The 24,078-nt window shown below is 34.6% G+C and overlaps 1 protein-coding gene across 1 annotated transcript in view; it reads right to left on the reverse strand.

The window, feature by feature from the left end:
* Positions 1-23,356, reverse strand: part of NEGR1 (neuronal growth regulator 1) — an 855,541-nt gene extending 832,185 nt beyond the window's left edge. Inside the window, exon 1 of the mRNA XM_044238470.1 lies at positions 23,026-23,356. Within this exon, the coding sequence (XP_044094405.1) occupies positions 23,026-23,201 (176 nt within the window). The 5' untranslated portion in view covers positions 23,202-23,356. The remainder of the gene's footprint in view (positions 1-23,025) is intronic.
* Positions 23,357-24,078: the final 722 nt, after the last annotated feature.

A 24,078-nucleotide genomic window follows, 5' to 3' on the forward strand; every position in this document is an offset into this window, starting at 1 on the left:
TTCCTTGTAGCATGTGAAGACATGAATTATGGCTCATAAAGATGTCACCTACATTATAGTAGTGGATTTTATATTTAAAGGCTGTATCTCAGGACATGTGGGTGACTCAGTCAGCTAAGCATCTGCCTTTGGCTCACATCATGATCTCGAGGTCCTGGGCTTGAGCCCCTTATAGGGCTCCCTACTCAGCAGGAAGTCTGCTTCTCCCTCTGCCCTTGCCCCTGCTCTCACTCTCTCCCTCTCTGTCTCAAATAAATAAAATCTTTAATAATAATAAAATAAAGGCTATATCTCAAAACTAGAGAGAGAGTTTTATCTCATCCATAACAAGAAGCGCAATTTTTATTTTATTCTACCGTAACACAGTACAGTTTTCCAACATATTAAACCTGGTACTTAGGAACAAAGTTCATATGTAGAAAGAATAAATCCTAAAGTGTGAGGAACTTGTCTATTAAAGGATCCTTATAAGAGCACAAACATAGGCAAGCCTAATAAATGTTCACTGACAATAATGAGGTATAAATAGAACTATTCTTATATGTAGTTTTGTCTTGGGCAAAACTGCAATGCAAGCAGTTTATCTTTTGTTATCACTCACTTATTACATTGTTCTTATTCACAGTTCTCAGTAGTAATTCTACTTTTTACTAGATGATTTTTGTGTTTGTAGATTTTTTCATTTAAAGTGACTTTCTGAAATAATTAGCTATACAATAAATTTAAAAAAATAATAATAATAGCAATAACACAAATCTATCAATCACTTACTATATCCTGACATACACTAAGTGTTTATGTAAATTTCCTCTTTTGCTCCTCATAGTAACTCTATGAAGCACGGATTCATCCCCTTTGTATAGGTAACAAAACCATGGCTTTGAAAGGTTAAGTAAACTGCCTGAACACAAAACAGCTAGGAAGTAAAAGAATCAACATTGCTCTGACTTTGAAACCTGAGGGCTTAGAAAAGCCATACTTTCCCCAAAGGGTGTTTATACATTATAGAGGCATCCATCATCACTTGGTTTCATTTAAAACCAAGATTTGGGGGTGCCTGGGTGGCTCAGTGGGTTAAGCCTCTGCCTTCCGCTCAGGTCATGGTCTGAGAGTCCTGGGATCAAGCCCCACATTGAGCTCTCTGCTCAGCAGGGAGCCTACTTCCCTTCCCCTCTCTCTGCCTGCCTCTCTGCCTACTTGTGATCTCTGTCTATCAAATAAATAAATAAAATATTTAAAAAACAAGATAAATAAATAAATAGATAGATAGATAAAAACAAGATTTGATTACCCACTGATAAGTCTAACTGGTGAGAAGAATATACCTGAACACAAACTTTCTTCTCACCCATCAAATCCCATGAACCATAATTAACAAAGAGCATGTAATAATTCACAATATTTACTGTGTATTGTGAGCCAGGCACAGTTTTAAGTAATTCACAACTTTTATGTAATTAAATACAAATACAAATAAATCCTCATAACAACCCTATAAAATATGCATTATTATTATCCCAACTTTACTAATCAGGGAATAAGCACAAAGAGTAAGCAATTTGTCCAAAGCCACAATTAGTAGCAAAGTTGTGATTCAAAACAAAGCAGTGTGATTCTAAACATGACTCTATACACTGCTATGATCCTCGGTTACCCTGTCAAATACTCTTCAAACTAACTTGTCCCAGTGAAATCCACTGTGGATGAAATAAATAGTTGCTCAAACTGGAAAATATTTTAGATAAATTCTAATTGGAATTATACAAACCCACACGTGATTCAGTATTTCATCACACAGTAAGGCAGTCAACATTCTTAAAAGCTGAAATTTACATGCAGATTGGGTAAACACATTTCTTTCCAATAAGTTAAAATATTTTCAAAAAGTCTAGAAGCAAAATATAATTAAAATAATACTTGTGGACTTAAAAATAAATTTTTAGCACAAGTTTCAATAAGAAATGTTTGGCCACCTCAATACACTCCTTCTGAAAGATTTCAGATATAAGATTATGACTTTTTCTTGTTTCATAGCGAGATTTTACTTTAAAAGCGTCATAAATAAGCATGTTATGAAAATACCATTTGAGTATTTTTACTCAAGGAAGAAATATCATGTTTTAGAGTAATGTCAAAAGTAAACAAGAAATTCTAAAAATTAATATGAGCCTAAATTGATAGCTATAGAAATATAAAACTTTTTCACTACTATTTTATAAAAATTTGTATTTGTTGACATTTAAGTTCATAACCAACTTGGAGATGAGTATTGTCATTTTAGCACCTGCATGATATGTTAAAAATATTCTCAATTTGATCATTTTTTGAAAGTGATTTATTTTGAAAAAATAAAACTGAGGTGTGCCAGGGTGGCTCAGTTATTAAAAGTCTGCCTTCGGCTAAGGTCATGGTCCTGGGGTCCTTGTATCAAGCCTTGTATTGGGATCCCTGCTCGACAGGAAGCCTGCCTCCCGCTCTCCGACTCACCCTGCTTGTGTTCCCTCTCTCACTGTCTCTCTCCCTGTCACTTAAATAAATAAAATTCTTAAAAAAAAATAAAAATAAAAAATAAAATTGCATGAGCAATTAATCTTATGTATATGTATGTTTCCCAAATTATTCTATAAAGAACAATGATGTGAAAAGATACTTCTCAGAAAAAAAAATTCAATATAAAATAATTTTGGTAAAACTACATATTTGGTAAAATGAATAGTTAACATTGTCATGTTAAATAGTGAGAAGCTTTCAGTTAATAAAAATCTTGTTGAAAATAGAACTGCCGTATGACCCAGCAATTGCACTACTGGGTATTTACCCTAAAGATACAAACGTAGTGATCCAAAGGGGCACGTGCACCCGAATGTTTACAGCAGCAATGTCCACAATAGCCCAACTATGGAAAGAACCTAGATGTCCATCAACAGATGAATGGATCAAGAAGATGTGGTATATATACACAATGGAATACTATGCAGCCATCAAAAGAAACGAAATCTTGCCATTTGCAACAACATGGATGGAACTAGAGCGTATCATGCTTAGCGAAATAAGTCAAGCAGAGAAAGACAACTATCATATGATCTCCCTGATATAAGGAAGTGGTGATGCAACATGGGGGCTTAAGTGGGTAGGAGAAGAATCCATGAAACAAGACGGGATAGGGAGGGAGACAAACCATAAGTGACTCTTAGTCTGACGAAACAAACTGTGGGTTGCTGGGGGGAGGGGGGTTGGGAGAAGGGGGGGGGGGTTATGGACATTGGGGAGGGTATGTGCTTTTGGGTAAATTGGAAGGGGAGGTGAACCATGAGAGACTATGGACTCTGAAAAACAATCTGAGGGGTTTGAAGTGGCAGGGGTGGGGTGGGAGGTTGGGGTACCAGGTGGTGGGTATTATAGAAGGCACGGCTTGCATGGAGCACTGGGTGTGGTGAAAAAAATAATGAATACTGTTTTTCTGAAAATAAATAAATTGGAAAAAGAAAAAAAAATCTTGTTTCTAAAACTTAGTTTTTATTGTCAATAAAACCTTACTGAGCACCAGCTGGGGTAAGGCACTACTTTGGCCCTGGAAATAAAGCTTGGCAGAAAGCATATAAGGTTCCCCCCACTCTTTCATGAAAGCAGTAGGAGAAAGACAATTAACACAACATACGAAAGAGAGTATCAGTTAAGGGAAATAGGCATGTAGTATCCAGAGCCAGTCATGTTTGACTAGAGGTCTACCCCAGATTGAGTGGCAGGGCAGGCTCCAGAAGAGATGTTTTGTATACTGAGATCTAAATCAAAACAGAGATCTTAGAATACTCCTTCCCTAACTTACCAGAAAGTTGGGAAAATCAAGTGTAACACTCTATGTGAAAATAATGGGGCCTATAAAAGACAAAATGGTTAAGATTTGGGAGATGAGGCTATAACCTCGCATAAAGCCCGGTACCACTAAAAGTTCTCCTGAAGTGAAAGCTCAAGAACATTTACTTTTTGTGAAGCCTGAAGAGACAGTCAAGTTGAGTATCCAGGGAGAAGAATACTAAGTATCCATTACTTTCCTCTTTATTAGGAATGCTATTTTCTTCTCTAGCTGTTCTCCTATCACAATTAGTTTACCTGCCAGATTATAAAATCCTTGAGGAAAGGGGATTTTTTTTTTTTTGTCTTAACGAATCTCAGGAACCTAGAATATTACCATCATATACTGAGTACTCAAGAAATATTAGTTCTATCAATAAGCATATCATGATTTTTACCTCCCCTCAAAGAGCAAGAGGCATATGGTTTACTTTATCCTTCATAAATACCAATTTTAAAATGTCATTTTAATCCCTCTCCAAGAATATGGAGTAAAGGTATGTGCTTCATTTGATAGCTAGGGACACATTATTAGGGACACTGGCTTCGAAAATTATTCTTCATAGCAAAATATTTAGAAACATAAAATAAGATGATCATATTGACCATTTAATCAAAAAATTAACTGATCAATGTGATCACATTGATCAGTTAATTTATGATACTCATACCCTATATATTTTATTTTCATTTAAAAATGTATATTCAGATACCAGTCTTAAGAGACTGAGTAAACTTATTTTGTTAACAAAAATGACTACTCACTAAAATATCATACTATCTCTCTTGTACCACAGAATACTCCAATTAGAATTATTGGACTTTCGGTTTCTGGTTCTTCAAAGTGGAATAAGCATTTAAAGATACTTGTGAAACATTCTCAATGTAGAATGCAAGTACATTTTAATTATTTTCCTACAAATATTTTACAGTTACTCCAGCTACATCTAGTTAAACATAATTATTTTTAACGATAGCTTTTATCGAGTATTTTCAAAGCATTCAACATCGTTTTTGTAGAAACAAAACTCTTTCATCACACATATTTTAACCAATTCTGTTATCTCAGAATTCAACTGACAGAAAGAAATGTTCAAGAGCACATTAAAGAGAAGTTTATTGCATGCTGTGGACACCAGTTGGAAATTTTTAGAGGAAATAAAGAGTGTTGATCATATATAGGTCAACTAAAAGAACTTCTTTTGTATTAACAAGGTATAGATTAGTAGTTCCCATGACACCATTTGGGAAAATTCTGATCAAAACTGATCAAAGTTCTCTATTATCTTACAACTGGAAATTATCTATGCCAATTGGATGCTTTATTTCTCCAAAAGGAATGTTCCATGTCTTCTACATTTAAGTAGTTTGGTTTTGTTTTTTAATTAAAAGGGAAAGAAAATGTTTTTAAAGTTAAATACATGCTTAATAAAAACAACTGTTTTTAAAGTTAAATATATGCTTAATAAAAACAACCTTAAATAATACATTTTTTAAAAAATTTGGGATGAATATACCTAGTAAAAACAAGACAGACAAAAAACAGACCCTATAGCGTTTAAAATTCTCTTTACTTGAAAAATCTGTCCTCTCTCTCTTTTGAACGAACCACTGCTATGTAAGTACTTCTTTCTGCAAAGAATTTTCTCCTTCTGAGCTCTATACCCCAAATTAAGTGAGAAGGTAACATATTTTCTCCATTGAGTAATTAGCTAAAGAACTGGCATTAAGAGATAGTCAACACTTCCGGGTACTTTTTTTTCTTGGGGTACAGAGTGAAGGGAAGAAGGTATTAAAGCAAAAAGAAAAAACATGGCAATGATAAAAGAGATGTAATGTATAATGTAACAATGGGAAAACATTAATTTTGACTCCATACTCTTTATTTTCTTTTTTTTTTCATGTTATTTTATTTCCTCTTCGATGCTTCCATTATTTACTTGACACATACTTATTTTGTAGGAGAGGGTAACGTGTGATGGAAATAGAGCACAAAATAGTGGAAGTTAGAGGTATCCCTAGTTATGATAGGTATACTCAATATGGAAGCCCAAAGCCCCTGAGAAAAAAGATAAAATCTATAACATTGAGTAATTCATGTAATCAGTAATATGAAGAAAAATGTATTGAGCAAGAACTCGGACTGAGCATCAATTTGAAAAGACGTCATAACTATTCATAAACCAAGAAGTCTTTAAATACTTAGACCTGCGTTTATTCCTATTTAAAACTGGAACTTTAACACTGTTCCTGTTTCCCCCATAAGGATGTTGTGCTATTTAAGTAAGGTAACATAAACAATACAACGATTATTTTCAAGTATGAAATAAATATGTTTAAATTTTAATTCAAAATTAATAAGATATATTTATAATCATATTTGATTTCTACTTTATTGGAATTACAGTCTATATATAAATAGCCAGAGAGTCTACATTAAAGGATTTTAAGTATAGAAAAATTAATACTAAATAATTAAATATAGTTTTGGCAATTATATCATTTTCATTTTCTGATATCCATCATCCCACAGTATCTTTTATTGTTTAGCATTCAAAGTAAAAATAATATATGGAGAATAGATTTAGGGCAATATTTAAAATTTTTAAATTAAAAAATTAAAAAAAAATAAATTGTAATATTTTTATAATACTTAAATAGAGCAATTATTCTTAATGACAGTAAATATAGTGTCTGAACCAGTAAAATGTTTACTAATGTATCGACTTCTTTGCAAGTGAAGGAATCACCATTTAAAATGCTGATATTTTATTTCTTCTTAGAAAACTCTTATTGTACATAAGGAAAAATTTGAAATAATGTACCAAAGTCTAATTTTTCTATAAATGGAGGCCCATTAGCAAGAACTTATTTTATATATTTGTTTTAAATGTATTTACATTAATGCAATAAATTTATAATTCATTATATAAAATATCATACCACATAAATTGTCATTTCATCATAAAATAGTTCAACAGCTGTATACAATATAACATTTTTTCTTAATCAAAATTTATATAACTACACCATTATAATTTATGTAAATTTATATGTCAAATTTTTTCTGCAAGCAAAATTAAATCTAAACTCTTCGACAATCTTTTTGTTTTAATTAATTTGACTGACAATAGCTATTTCCCTGTTTGACTACCAACCTATTTGTTTATACCAAAATAAAATAATTTCAAATATATAATAAGTTGACTCTTCCAATGAGAAGATAAATTTTGTTAGCCTTTAATTTTAATTCTTTTTTTGGTACTAAAGGTGATCAGAATCAATATTCCCATTTAATCTGAAAATATATCAAACCTCCTCTATCAAATTTTTCTAAAGAATATAACTAAGATACAAATGTCACAATCTAATTTAACTTTTATAAATTAATTTTTATCCTAGAGTATGTCTCTAATTTACCAGGAATAACAAGTCAGTGGTTAAGAGTAGTTCAAAGAAATGTAAAACAATCAAATAAACTATTTATTGAATGTCCCACTGAATGTCTGGTGACATATACTGCAGCATCAGAAAACAAAAGTTCTTTACCTTTAAAACCAAACTAAGGATCTGTTTCTTAAATCTCCAAGGCACGTAATATTAACTATACCCATTGGGAACTTCTAAGATATTTGGAAAACCTCCAATGAGTTTCCTTCCTAGTTTTATGAATTTTAGATTATTTTCAAACCAGGCTATAGAAATCATAGGCATTATCATCATTACCATGACAACTATGCTTTACAATTCTCCCACGCTTATGTGTATTTGGTTCCATTAGCCTGGAACACAATTCTTCCTCCCCACTTGTGATTTCCCATTTTATGAGCCTCTACTCAAAAAAGAAAAAAAGAAAAAAAAAAAAAAAAAAGGAAGGAAAAGCACGATAGCGCCCTTCATTCTAGAATTCAAGTGATTTTACTTAATCAAATCCAAAAAAGAAAAAAAAAAACACGAAATCTTATTTTTAGGTAGTATTACATTAAAAAAAAACCCCACAGAATATAGTGGAGTTGAGGTATTTCATAAAACATGTACATAAATAACTAAAATTCAAGGAAAGAACTGCTTATTTTCACTAAACTTATTTTGTTGAATCCAACATTAATGCAAGGTAACTAGGCTTACAAAGTCAAAAAGGAAATAAATGTGCAGATACATATATATGTATAAATTTGGATACACAAATCTGGGGATGTATATAAATATACCCATGTGTTTAAAATTTTTCTTTTAATATTTCAATTCTGAGCCATTAATAAAGGTTCCATGAAAAAATTAGCATAAAGCTAATTTTAGAAAATGATTCGAACTTGGAAATTACTGAAAAGCCATTCTGTAAAATCAATTGATAAGGAAAAGAAAGTCCCACAAAAGAGGAGACAATAGCAAAAAGCCCTATCTGAAATAAAGGATAATTCATGTCCTAAGTTCCTATAGCATGCTGGATCATATAGAAGTAAGCACATTACCAGAGAATCTTAATTTTGTCTGCTGTCAGCTAAACCCCAAAATTATTAATAAAGGTCTATTGTAATGATAATTATAAAAATCCTAATAGCATTTATTTACTGTTTATTTTGTACCACACATGGTGCTATGGAATTTTCAAACTTTAATTCTTACAACATATAGGTTGAATGCTATCATTAACCCATTTTATACAGACCTAATCTTAAGCAGTTTCCTAATTCAATTTTATTTAATGATTCAAAGAAATATGACACTTTTTTAAAGGGCCTAACCTAAATACACTTGAAGAGTAAGTAGAAGTAGGAAAACGATGAGGATATTGAAAAGTTTAGGATGAATGTGAAAAAGCACAATATCCCCATACTGGGGGGGAAAAAGGTAAATAGAGTTTTTAATGTAATTGAAGGAAATTAACAAGAATTTGCCTTTTAGTGACTTCCCTATATAAACATTAATCAATTGTATGCTACTTGAAAGTAAGTGATAAAGAAAAGTCTGTACATTACCTGCCAGAAACCAATTATGTATATCACATATAAAGGAAATTTTTAGAATACTCCAGGAAAAGTCAGAGAATCAGCTTATCCGTTGTTGAGATACAGAGAAAAGTGTCATCCCTTTCATTAGGGATAGGAGACTCAGAATAATTCAGGAAATGAAGTGACAAAAGTACAGAAATGTTATTTATTTTTTTATTTTTTTAAAGATTTTATTTATTTATTTGAGAGATAAGAGATCACAAGTAGGCAGAAAGGCAGGCAAAGAGAGGAGAAAGCAGGCTCCCTACAGAGCGGAGAGCCTGATGTGGGGCTCGATCCCAGGACCCTGGGATCATGACCTGAGCCGAAGGCAGAGGCTTTAAACCGCCGAGCCACCCAGGCATCCCCAGAAATGTTATTTAAATGAAGAATCATCTGCTGAGGAATTCCAAATTGTTAATCAGAGGACCAGGTGATAATTATGAAGTAGTCTTTATATATTACCATTCCAAACAACAAAAGCCATAATGAAAGTTAATCGAGAAAAGTGTCGGATTTTAGGGGAAAAAAAAGCAACACATAATGACAAGTAGGCTTTTATGCTAACAGAATAACTTGTAAAGAAGAAAATATAACCTTTGTGGACATTCAAAATATGTCAAAAACTGACCACAAATTTAGGAAGAAATCCACATACAAAACTATTCAAAAGAGAGCACAGTACAAAGGAGGGAAAATATCCCAGAAGAAAAAAATGAGTCCAAGAAATAGAAACAAGATGAATGAGATAGCTATCGTATGTTCCAGTTAAACCTACTTTTCAAAGTACCAGAAAGATGCCATGAATTTTAAATTAAGTGAGCTTCAGAATTATTGGGGAACAAATAGAATAGGGAGACACAACATAACACATAACAATTCCTTCAACTAGATAGTCTTGGCCATAAGTTACAGCTATATTAAAGGAAGCATGAGGAAGAGAGAAAGAAAAGACATTGCACCAACTATGTACAGAATTCTGCTTTGCACACATTCATTGGCTTCTTACTAGGATTTACAGTAAGTACAGGGGAAGCGATCAATATTTCCATTTTACAGATGAGAGAACTGAGTCTCAGAAACTATTAGTCTCAGACTTAATAGCTGGTGAAGTCAAAATTAAACCCAAGTTCTTTATACTACACAACACTGTTAAAGGATATAGGTAGAACTATAATGTAAATTCAATGGAGGGGATCTTATCTCTTATGACGGTAGCTCAAACTCATGGGAAGTGTCTAGTGTCTGATGGGGATCCCAAAAATACATGCTCTAAAACATGTGAATGACTATCTGAAAGAACATGTTCCCTATGGAAAAAACTATATGATTAGTAGGAAAAAATACAAAACAAATTCCTGATAGAAGAAAGAAAGATGAAGAGTCAATGAAAGTATATTTATTAAATATATTCCATGCAAATAGCAATATGCAAAGTTCTGTGAAGGATTTGCAATAATATAAGTAAATGATGTTAAATAAGACAGTAGCTGTTATATTTCTTTGCAGACTCAAACATTTAACAGTCTACCATAATGTAAAGCTGATGGAATAAACACTATAAAATGGAAATGTGCAGAAATTCAGAATTCAGAGAAGGAAGAGTTAGAACGGGTCTAGAGAGGTTGAAAATGTTCTTGAATTATATAATACAAAAACAGAACTTTATTTTGGGAAATCTTTGGATAGACAAAAAACAAGTCAATGTGAAACTCTCCTCTTGGGTACACATTTTAAAATCTGCAGAAGGTGGACACTAAAGCACAGTAAAGAAGATGCTTCAATTACACACCATCAGATTAAAAACAAGTTTTCATTCAATTAGACTATAAACTACATATACTCCTTCTATTGGTTAGCAAAAAAAGGCAAACTATGTAGTTCCAATATGTTTCGTTTTATCCACTGACTACAATTAACCATATGATTCAGTAACATGATTGACGTGTTCCATGAAATTAGAATAAAAACATCTTTTAGAGGTCCTCAAATCTCTTTGATCTTCCCATCTACTTTGGGAAATAATGGTGCTCAACAAATCTCAGGCTGCCTAATCCTTTTCAAGGGAGGGTTTGAAATCAACCTGGTACAGATGTTTGGAGTTATGCCAGAATGAGTATTGCAATGATTTAATTGGAAAGTTGGAATAATACAGCAAGGAACTACTGCTGCTTCTTTTTGTCAAAATGCTCCAAGAAATATTACAACTTCTAAAAAATGATGAACATGGGTCTTGGAGACACACACGCCAGGATCAAGTCCTGGTTATGCAATTTACTACCTGTATTAAAGTTAAAAACTAAATAAATACAAAAAAATTAAACAAATACAAAATAAAGTTATTCACCTGTGAATTTGTTTCTTCACTTACAAAGTAGAAAAATTATAGGCTGTTATGAGGATTCAATACAATAGGCAATGGATAATGCCTAGCTTTAAATGATAGTCAAAAGCTGTTCATTTTTTTCTCTTGTATTATCAGTAGCTTCTAATAATTAGGGATGAAATCATTATTGGATGAGAGATTTTATTTCATAATATTTATAGTTCTAAGAATTCACTCTTTTCCAATCTAATAAATGCTTGACTATGTAATATATGCTATGTATTTAATCTCATTTAAAATAAACTCACATTTTTCCTCAAACATATAACACACTTTGATTTTTTTTAAATCATTACTGACTTAACAGTAGGTAAAATGTGGCTGGTGCTCAACAAATTTTTAGTAACTGAATAAGCAATAAATTTACCAACCATTTTGATCTTTTTCTTAGAGAGAGACATAAGACAGAAGAAATGCCATGGGGCTTGGGATAAAAGGACCTAGATTTCAATTCTGGCTCAGCTGCTACCCATTTTACCTGTGGCAGGTTAACTCATTTTTCTAAGCCTGAATTTACTTGGCGATGAAACTGGGAAAGCAGTAACTTACTGCATGTTGTTGAGAAAGTACGTCATATAGACACTCAGTAACTGTTAGTTGAATCTGAATCATGATGATGATGGCTTCGTCATGATTACAAACCTAAATCATTCTGCTGTGCATTTGGCAAATATGCAAAATTAAAGTAAGCATTCATATTTTCTGAGCTTCTCCTGAGTTTATTGTGTATGGATAAAATGGTGATATATATGGAAAGTTCTTGCCCATACAGATTGCTTCTGAACTGTGATGCCTTCAGATACATACAGATGGCCTAAAAAATAATAAGAGCATATCTAATCCTGAATAATTATTTGCTACCCCAACCAGAATACACAGTTGACTTTTTTTTTTTAAATTCTCGCTCTCCTATTGACTTCCAATGTTGTCACCAGTTATCACTTCTTTTCTCCTAAACTTTCACAAATGTTAATCTTCACCCTCTAACTATTCCATTCTCATCACATGTACTTTCTAACCTTTCATTTCTTCTTTCTGTCTCTTTTCATTTCTTCCTCTGTTCTCAACGTCACATCTGACCACCCAATTACAGTGATTTCTTCCTTCCGTTAAGTGAGTCAAATCACCATCAGCCTGTTGAGTATAAAATTTGTGGTTTCCTGCTATCGAGTGCTCTGGGTCTGCACCCAGATAATTGGAAAGCCTCTATTGGTATGTTTCAGATTTGAGTTGCATTTGCTTATGAGGCTCAACAACAAAAATACAAGTATGTCCATTAAATAGAATCTCTAAAATACAAAATGTCAAGAGTTTAGCTAAACCACTCCAGGCTATCCCTGCCTACACATCCATTCCAAGAGGCTGAGTGGCACTCAGGAATCTTGAACTGACTGACACTATAGCTCCTTCACTCGCGCATCTCCAGAAGAGTCATAAGCAAATCCAAGTTCCTGATATGACTGACCCAGCAGTCCTTGTGAGCAACATTCTCTTCCTGTCTCCCCTTGTGTATCTTCTCCTTCTGGGAGCCTAAGATAAAACTCTGCTCTTTTTGGTTAGAATTGACCAAAAGACTCTGAACCAAGGAACCCCCAAACACTCTACCCATTGACCTCATTAAGGCATGTACTCCAGGTGTGGCTGATCTCTTTGCCTGGACTTCCCATGTTGCCCTTGGAGTGTGCCATGTGTCTCCTCCAGGACCTGTGAGTAACAAACTCCTCTATTTCCGTTTCTCCTTGTTTTTTTGTTTTGTTTTTCTTGTTCAACCACAGATCACTACCTGATATCCTGGTGTTCGATTTAACAAATGTTATTTTAACAAATTCACAGCAAAAATATACATTCAACAGATACTGCACGATTGCTTCACAAATAATTGAAGCGGTGATTTAAAAATCATATCAGTAAGTAAACACTGCCATAAATTTCAGATTAAGATTAAGAAAAGAAAAACAACATAAAATGATTTGCTAATATAAATGTAGTACTTAGTATGTGGTAAGTATACTGTGGTAACATTTTACATGTACTATCTCATGTAATCCATGTAGTTCTGTTAGGAACATACTAATCAAGAATAAGGTATTTGTTCAAGGTCATGTAGCTAGTTAGTAATTAGAGAAGCAGGAATTCAAATTCTCATCACTCCCATTCTCAACATGTCAAAGCATGACAGGTTTCAATGCAACTAAACAATTACAAAAGAAGATAAACGTTGTACATAAGCAAAAATAACTTTTTATATCTATTATTTCACATTAATGATGTATGAGAAAAAAAATCGATCAGTGACATATGCTCAATAAGACAGGGGAGCAATTATTCAAAGATTTATATATAATTTCCTATTGTGAAAATACTCCAAAAAATTAGCCCCTGATCCCACTGTAGGCCAAAGTCCAAAGTTACTAGCTATCTTTTAAAGTAAACATAAATGAACTAGTAACTTGGAAGGAAGACATATATTTGAATGCAAAATATAATTTTAGAGCTTCAGTTTGTATAATATATATTACTTCATCATGGGAAAGGTGTAGGTTTGGGATTATTCCAATTATTTAATGAAATACATGAAATGAAATTTATTCATTTTCATGGGAATTAGTTTATTATATTCTTTTAAATACAAATATTATTTTATTATTAATTCATTTTCATTGTTTTATTGTATTATTCAGTTTTATTGTACAAATTATGGGCTTAGTTTTGTCATCCCAGTCATGTGAAATTTTAGATAGTTTGATCAGAAGTCACTCACATAACACACTTTTCCCCCTTCATTCCTCTTTTCCTCCCCTTGCCTCTTCTTCTTTCTCACCTTCAATTCCTTCATACAACATTCAGATTTTGAGCACTAAAAATTGTGTCAAGCAATGTTAGGCAGTAGAGATGCCATCAATCCCACTGACCAATTACAAGATATTAATCAAAAACAGGTTGCTTATAAACCAAACATATCTAAAGAGGTTCTCCTATAAGAAATATGTTATCTGTAAGATTAAGAAAACATTATGATTACTTTGATTTATTCATTTAATATCTCGATACAATAGTATATAATGTTATTGCAGAGAATATACAAACAATACACTTGCTTTCTGATTACAGCAATTCTGTTCGCAATGTCTCTTAAATCCTTTTAATATCTCTAAATTTAATTCAGTTGCATGAGGGGAAAGGGGTTTCTGAAGACAACTGAACACATTTTTCCATGGCCCTTTTATTTTTACTTTTTTTTTGCATGTTTAGTTTCTTTTTTTTTAAATAAACTTATTTATTTTTTTTAATAAACATATAATGTATTTTTATCCCCAGGGGTACAGGTCTGTGAATCGCCAGGTTTACACATTTCACAGCACTCATTATAGCACTCATTATACCCTCCCCAATGTCTATATCCCCACCACCCTCTCCCGTCCCCCCTCCCCCCATGGCCCTTTTAAATCACCCAAAACGTTTCACTACTTTATGGCAATAGCTATAGCTTTAAAGAAACCCTATCTTGTATCAGTTTGGGCACTGGACCTGTGTCCAAACAACTTATGAAATTCACTAAAGAACAATTTAGTTCTGGACCAAAAAGGGTTATAAACATCTTCCTTAAATTGAACAAATTACCAGCTATCTGGAAAGTATAATGCACTGGCTACTGTTCAAAAGAACAACACTTAATGCTGGCAACACCGCTAAATTCCTCCTTTCCTATATTCCCCTTTTCCTAGAGAAAGTGATTAAAAGACTGATTCCCATGCCAACTGGTTGCTTAAGAGCATCAAAGGTCCTCTGTCAGGATTCAGAACTTGATATGGCTTAGAAACCACTATGCTAATAGATAACCTCTTCAACATTATAAATCAAAGCCATATGACCACATTAAAATTCTATGCGCTAGTATCAATACCCTGTGGTTTATAAAGTACTGTTGACCTGCCTCTGGGAGATGGTTGGAATGTTACAAAAGTTCTGCTAAGGTTTGGGGCATATAGTTACTCTTCAAATGAGAATTATTTGTCCATAGCAAATAGCCATTTCTCTCTACCTCTGTATCTTTATTGATTTGATTTAATTGAAATTTTAGGAAAAAGGAAGAAGAGGCTCATGAGTTCAGGTAGAAACAAAAAATGTTAGAGGTCACAATAGACCTATTACTATTTTGAACTGTTCCTCTTATTTGATTAGAACTGCAAATGGCAAAAGCCTTACTATATAACTTAAAATCTTTGATCTTCTTAAAATTATAACTACAACTTAAAATCTTACAACCATACCACCGCATTTCAAACTTACCCTGCTGAAACCCTCAGTAAGCAAAACCTCTAAAATCTTGGCACAGCATGTGTATGCGTGCACACGTGCACACACACATAGAAGTTTTCTCAAACAGTACTCACCTTCTACTCTACTTAGTACATTTAATTAAAAAAAAAAATACCTTTAGTATCCAGTACATTTCTTCAAGACCCACCAGTAGGCTGTGTCTTACACTGAATGATTCCAATGTATCTGTCTTAACCCCCTGGGATTTCTGCAGCAATCACTTAAGACAGAGACTTGTGATATATAGGGATTCAATATATTTAATTACTATATACTTATATACTTATACTTATATAGTGATTATACTTATATAATATACTTAGTCACTATAAATATGCAGATCCAACAAAGTATTAAATATACTACAATTATTAAAATGTGAAATAATTAATAAACTAAAGCACAAACAAATTTATCCCCTCACTTATCCTTCTACAGAGTCATTAATTTAAAAAATAGTAGATGCTAGCCTGATATATGTAAGGTTTGGTGTTAAGGCCCTAGAAAGAGTTATAGTGCTTACACACCCAGCTGGTTTGTCAATTAAAATGAACATAGCAGAAAACAGAAAGTACACTTTAACAAAACACCAAAGAACTTTTTTGTATTATTAAATTTCTTCACTATCTTTCAAATGATATTACATTTTTAGATAAGGGGACTAATTAAAATCCAATTTGATAATGAGTATGACCATGTACGAAAATCCTAAATTTTACTCTCTAGGAGATGGGAAGTTCTTGTTTCCACTGGTACATCTGAAACACATAAAATACCTGACAAAAGAGCATGTGACCCAATTTTAAAATCCCTTTACAAAAGCAAAAAGGCAGCTAATACGATGCATCTAGGAAAGAAAGAGCAATAAATTTTATTTTCTCTTATACATGGAAAGCATCTATGACAATCTATAATGAATCAGCAAACCTTTGAAAAGGATGGCATGGCAGAGATCATTAAGTCCAACTTCCCTCCCAATTCAGAAATCCTCTCTTGAACATCCTTGAGAGAGGCTCACTTCATTAATGATGGTTTTTAAATTACCATCTTTCTTTCAAAAGCAGGGAGAAATACACCAAAAGTAGACTATACCTACATAGTGCCTTTAGAAAGTATTTTGAAGAAGTTAAAGGAAGGATGCCAAATGATCTAATACTCAGTTAACAAGGAGAAAAAAAAAACAAAAAACAAAACAAAACAAAACAAAAACCTTATTAATGAATCTTCCCTCAGCTCTTCTTTGTACATTTCATGATGTCTACAATGTCTTAATTTATGTCATGTTGAATATGATATACAAGTGATTTGATTTCTAATCAGAAGATTCAAATGGCTTGAAAGACTAATTCCTACGGTGGTCAAACACCAGAATCATGGGCATTGTTATGACCATATACTTCATAAGAAACTGAAAATTTTTATTAGTTCCTCAGGTATTAAGATACATAAAAGAAAGGCCTTTAATTCCTATTGATTTCAATAGGCAACTCGGTAGAAATTATCTCAGCATTTTGATCCCATATCCACAAACAGTTTAGCCCTCCTTTACTTTCACTCAGTTAAAAAAAAAAGATATGGAATTACTGAGTCTTGCCAATATTTATTAATCAATGTCTTTATTTTCCCACCCTCAACAGCATTATTTCCTCAAATATTAATCAGCATATATTTAATTAAATATTTACACATTTGGTTTATTATTCTCATTATAATCTGGGTGTGGGAAAATAAATCCATCTTTTTTCTTTGTAATATGCCCCAATGTCATTATGGTTTAACTTCTATGATGTCTCCCTCAACAGCTATTATACCCAGTGCCGGTAAGCAACATTTATGGTGCCATGGGCAAAGCAGCCATTTAATCAAATATAATTAAAATCACTGAAATTATTACCTTTCACTATATATCAATCAAGTTTCCACCAGCAAAACTTAAAACATTCTGGACATTTAAAACAGGGAATGTAATGAAAGAAATTGATTGCAAAGTGTGTAGAACCGAGAAGCTGTATAGATAATGGTAAGACAACCCACGAGTTCAAACAGCAGGAAGCCACTACTATTCCTAGGAGAGAAGAACAAAGAGATGAGAGCGTAAACAGAAGCCCAAGAGCCAGTTATCTGGTAGATGATGGAGAATGAAGGTCCAAATGGGAGATGGAAGACACTGCTGGACACTGCCCAAAGCCATGAAGAAGGGGAGAAACACTGTGGAGTCAGACTCTTCATATATCTTCCCTTCTTCCAAAATTACCCTCCATTGGGCAACTGCACAACAAGAAGACAGATGACGATGGCTGCCTGGGAAATGCAGGCTCAGGGATTAGCTCTGCCCTCTATCTCCACTAGCACAGGGTACAGAATGAAAGTTGGACTGTTCAATCAGGTCCAGAACTGTCACAAACAAGGTGTGAACCTTTCCCTAAGTTCTTCAGAAGTCAGGTATTACAGAATTAACTTATTCCATGGAGCTGTTCAATTGCAAAGCCAATCTACTGAAAATAAGTACTTCATTAACAAGAATGTGTTCAAAGATTTACACAATCACATAGGTTTATCAACTCTTCTAAACAAAAAAGGCTGGGCAAAATAAATCTATCTAGAAAACTTTAAAATAACTACACTGTCCTTTAACATAACAGATATACCAAGAAATATGTCATGCTAATTGAACAGCATTGCAAATCACTACAGGTAATGGTGTAGCATTTTATTCAGTATTCTAGAACACATTTTTTCCAAAATGACACACTAGGATAATCTATTGCCCTTTCTTTTTTGAAGAAGGGAAAAAAATTCAGAATTTTAAATATATTTGTCCAACACTACTGAATAAACATTTAGGTCTTTAAATAATGCCTTAATGTTCTAAATTGAAAATGCTTATATAGTTAAATAATGTATTTGAAATATGTATTGCATCAATGTGCAAGAATGACTCAACAATGTGAGACAATATGATGATACCTAAAAGAACAGCACAATTGATTTCTACTGCTATAGGTAATTCTGCAGTCTCATAAATAAATCCTTTACTTTCTTATAACCAATAGAAAGCATTTCAAAACAAAACTAATTAAGGTAGTCTAATCAAAATGCCAATGTTTTGGACAAATAGTTCTGAAAAGTGATAAATACTCATCATATCCACTTATAAATCTACTTGAGAAAGTTTTGTGGCTTCCAATAAAAATATCTTCTATGGAAATGTGCTCTACATTCTCTGTTGTAAGCAAAAATCATCCCTTTTATTACAATATTATATTGGGATTTCATATATAACTTCCATTCAAACCTACTATGTTAAAATGACAGAGTTGTGTTTAACTTTGCTAAGGTAAAAGAAGATATCACATTTAAGAAAAGAATCTCTTCCTTTCTTTGATTAAAGCATGACAAGTAGAGAAAAGGATTTTTTGAATTCATATCAGGAAGGCGGCTTAAAATGTACAAAAATCATACGTAAGAGCTGAGGTAGAAATAGACTGAAAGAATTGGCTTAAAAATGACATGTGTTTAAAAAATGTTCATTCACTAAGAGGATATAAATGAGGATGTTCCTTGTATTGTTTCCAAAGAATATTAAACATTTTGGACATGTTAACATAACTGTGTTTGTTCATATGATAAGAATAAAAAACTGTCTCACATTAAAGTGACTGCAAAACTATATTTTAAAAATCATCTAAAATTTACATATTGATCCAGAGCCCTGTTATGTTTCCCCTGATTCTCCAGGTCTAGAAACAGAGGGTCCTAAAATGTGACCAATGTGGTTCTAGCATCTTCTGGTCTTTGCTATGTCACATCACGAAAAACATTATCTTCCATGTACTACAACATGCAATTTGAAGATTGGAGAAAAAGTTAATTTCTCCATAGACAGATTAACAAATTTTGTTACATATAAACTACTAATATGAATTAAACATAGAGCAATTGAAGTCAATATTTAATAAGTTAATGAAAACATTAATTTGTGTCTGTAGCAAATTACAATGTATTCGAAGACATACATGCATGTACTGAAATCCAAAGTTTAAGTAAAGGCAGTACCAAAGGTTCTGTATTGAACAGATGCATCATTGAAACTCTATCAGGAAGGTCCAAATAGCTCAAGTGAATCCTTCAGAGATTTATCAGTGAATAACATTATTAGGAGTAAGGGAAATTTTGACACCTAATATATTGCTTCACTAACTTTAAAAGCAAAATTAAAATGATAAGAATGCTGTAGTTATTAAAAGAAGTTTCCTTGTAAGTCCACTATTTAAGCTAAACAGAGAAGATGATTTGTAAAATGATAGTTATAGTTAGTAGATCACAGAATGATTTCCCTGTTGTATTATAATGCCACTTAAGGAAAGTTTTGTTTTCCCTGATTTTTTTTTCCTCTAAAACAGACATTCTGGCATTTAGGAGATAGAAATGTATCATTTGACCTTTACACTTCTATTTCATTAATGCAACCACAAGCAAGAGTCACTGACTGACATGTTTGCACTTTCAGACCTTTAGCTCTTAAAGTTATTTGATAACTGTTATGCCACTATTTGTTCTTTCTTAGAGACACTTTGAGGAATGTGTTACATTAAAAACAGAGCATATTGGGTAAAGTTTAATAAATGATATCATGTAATTTCAGTAAAGTGTTCTCTTGAGCACTAGATTTTTGTACTTTGATGGGAGGGGGTGTATGTTTGAAGGCAAATTTTGTTTTGTTTTGTTTCCTAATGAATTAGAGAGCAACATCAAATATGATTCTAAATCTCCAATGTAAAAACATAAAATATAACTGTGATGTTACTTTTGATGAAAAATGTGACACCTGACTTACATACTCAATTGACAGTCCTGAAGCTCTGTCTGCATTGGTGCGAACAGAGCAAATACCAGATGCAGCAGGAAGAGTCAAGAAAAATAAATGATAGAATTGAACAATTTTTAACAGAGAATTTCTTATAAACACATATATTAAAATAGTTTAAAAAACCTACGGACAATGTAAAAAGGTAAAAAGTGGGATACTCCCTACAGAATTACAGAATTACTATAAGCGAATTACTTTGGGTAAAAAGTAATGTAGATCAGACTTCTGTTTCATATGACAAGAAACTATTGTGGTTATTTAAAAAATAAACACTGTAATTGGTAGAAACATCACTTAAAAGAGATAGAGATTTTATTCTTTTTAAAAAGTTTAAGAGTCAAAATCTCCCTCATTAAGATATTACAAAAGTCAGGATAGAGCATCTCAAAGAATGTGTTACAGTGCACACAAGTAAACAAGGGCTGCACCAAAGCAACAACACTGGAAGGATACTGCCCCAACTAGCTAGAGAAGCTTCAGCAGTCTAACCAATGAGAGAACTAAACCTAGGTCTCCTAGAAGCAGAATGCAGTTTCAGATATTTTAATTAGCTATAGCAGGTATTAGATTCATTAGAAACAAAATGCCAAGATATATCATCCAAGACAAGTAGTGTAACAAACCCTTTAGGTTGAAAATGTTCACACTCATTACAAATAAGTAATATGCTGCCACACACACATAGATTGCAGCTCCCATGATCTGTGTTTGCAGCCTCTCAAGGTAGTGCTTCATGCTCACCACTGTTGTTCAAACTTCCAAAACAAACTTAATATAAAGAACATAAATGGGGGTTTTATTTATATCCTTTATGTGACATAGAGTTCATAGCTTTCACCAGCAATGAAAAGACATTTACTAAGTTAAAACAGATTATATGTTACTTTTGTATACATTCAGTGGCATTCTGTATTTACAGCATCATAGATAACATATTATGAAAGCATATTAGTCATTAGTGTATATCAAAAATTATAATAGTATGCCAAGTGAATTCGGAGTCCTAAGCGTGTTTCAGAAGGTGTAAAACATATACCACACCCAGATCCCAGATCATTAAATTTAAGATATGTTGCACAATTCAAACAGAAACCTATCCCACACTCTGTCACCTTAGACATGCCGTGTATACTGATTTTGTGCATCCACACTTACAAGCCAACTACCACCCAGTGGAGAGAAAGGAGATCTTTCAGGGAGATTTGAAGTATACGTCAGCTGGGGGTGTCAGGGGGAGAAGGTAGGGAGATGGGAAATGAAGGAATAAGAGTGTTTAGCCTTGTTTAGATCGAAGCACTGCTGATCATCAATTCATATTTTCACAAGAGAAAAAAAAAGAAGCTCACTCTACAGTGTTGCTCGGGGTAAAATCAGGCTGTGGATGTTCACTAATGACAAAACATTTCAGTGCTCAAGCTTAGGGAAAAGAAGAGAGGAAGGGAGAGTAAGAAAAAGAAGTAAAAGTGAACATGAAGGAGGGAGGAAGGAGAGGAGGAAGAAGGGATCAAGAGACACAGAGAGATGGGGGGGCATGTGTACACATGTGTGAGTGACAGTGTGTGGAACAGTGAAGGAGTGTGTGCCTTTTAGACAGTGAAAGAGAACGTGAATATGAAAGTGGTTGTTAGAGCATGGAAGTGCCAGTGTGTGTGTGAGGATGTGAAAGAGAGTATGGGAGTGAGTGTGTTGAAGGGAAAGAGATTTGTGAGTGTGAGAAAATGGTAACTGGAAAGGTTCAGAGGGAACATGCATGTGTGTGTGACGGTGATGGGAAAGGAATGGGGAGAGGGATGGGAAATGTGACTCAAAAAAGGGAAGACAAGATCACAGAATAGGGACATGAACGAGTAAGAGAAAGAAGGAATGGGGAGAGGTGATGCGTGGAGGAAAGGGGGGGCTAAACAGGATCAGAAATCAGAGTGGTGAAGATAAACAGGAGGAGAAAATAATAAAAAAGGCAGGAAAGATTACATAGAAAACAGAAAAAGGATGAAAACAGGCAACAGAGGAAAAGGAGAGTAAGAAGGAACTGGGAAAACAGGAAAAGAAAATGATGAGGGGGAAAAAAAGAAGCGAGGAAACAATCAGTGGAAGGAAAGAAAGCTGAAGACAGAGAATTTGAGCCTAAGTGTCCAAGTGAAAGGGAAAATAAATGGGAGCAGGGAGCCAGCAGTTTGCAAAAGTCGCTTAGGCTAGAGTAAAATAGACCTGATAAACTTGTCAGACTCTCCAAGAGTACCCCATGACAGTAAAACACAGACCTTGTGAATTGAGTTTCAAAGTGGCACCTGCCCCTCCTAAACCTCACTCCTCACTCATCCCCGGACTACTTGGCGATCCGGCAAAGTGCTTTAGCATCACGCGTCCAGCCTGCTACCTGCCCCAGTGTAAAGGGGCCAGGCTCCAGGCAGATCCAGCACCTGGATTTCTTGAGAGGTGTGTGTGTGTGTGTGTGTGTGTGTGTGTGTGTGTGTGTGTGTTTATGGTGATCACCATCAGCATTATTACTCAGTGTTAAAAAAAAAAAAAAAAAAAAGCAAGAAGGGCGGAAAGAGAGACAGAAAGAAAGACTGAGACAAGTACGAAAAGCACGCCGTTCCTCCTACCTAAGCACCGCCGTGTCCCCTTTTCTGACCATCATGTTGTCCACGGCCGCCCAGGGGAAGTCCACACTCTGTCCAGCCGGGAGGCAGGAGGGTAGCAGGCAGCACAGGCTGAGGAGCACCGCCGCCAGCCACTGGTTCGAGCAACAAGCACCCTGCACCAACAGCATCATGTCCATCCCTGCTAGGGCTGCTCACTCTCCAGCAGCTTTCAGCTCGCACTCCCCCACCCCCTGGTGCTGGCGAGTCTTCCCGGGAACCAGGCGGCGCGCCACAGGATTTTTTTTTTCCTTTTTTTTTTTTTTTCCTTTTTTTCCCCTTTTTTCTTTTTTCTTTTTTGTGTGTGTTTTTTTGGGGGGTGGGTGGGTGGGTTTCTTTTCTTTCTTTCTTTTTTTCTTTCCCTTCTAGTTGTTGGCTGTTGTTTCTCTCTCTCTCTCTCTTTCTCTTTTTTTTTTTTTTTTCTTTTGCCTCCCCTCCTCCTTCTCTTCGCTTTCCCTCCCTCCCTCCCCTCCCACCCCCTGGCACCACGCTACACCTCCTCTCGGTTGCGTTTGGCCGAGTCCGGAGTGAGTCTAATTCTCGGGCGGCTCGCACACCATCTAGCGAGGAGGCGAGCGCGCCGGCGAGTGAGGGAGGAGGCGCGGCGGCGGCGGCGGAGGCAGGGCGAGCGGCGGCGGCGGGCGGCTGCAATCGCAGCAGCAGCAGCAGAAGCAGCGCGGGGCGCAGCGGCGGCCGCTGGCCCCCGGGCTCGCGCGCGTTGCCAAGCGGCCGTTTCCTTAGCAACCCCGCCCAGGGATTGGGGATGCAGCAGGGAGGGGGGGCGGGAAATGGAGGGGGGAAAAAAAAAGAAAGAAAGAAAGAAAAGAAAGAAAACGGGGGGAAAAATCCAGAGGAGGAGGTATATCACAATTATGCAAAGTGAGGGAAAAAGAGATGCGTCTTAGACAAAATGCTTCCCTTCTTGTCGTATGCACGAGAGGGATGTTTCGCTAGAAAAGTCTCTGTGTCGGTGCTGAGGTGGAGAGCCGAGGGGCGCTTTGCTTTCCCTCTCCGGAG

This window comes from Neovison vison, chromosome 2 (genome assembly GCF_020171115.1).
Source record: "Neovison vison isolate M4711 chromosome 2, ASM_NN_V1, whole genome shotgun sequence".
In the NCBI taxonomy this organism is placed as follows: domain Eukaryota; kingdom Metazoa; phylum Chordata; class Mammalia; order Carnivora; family Mustelidae; genus Neogale; species Neogale vison.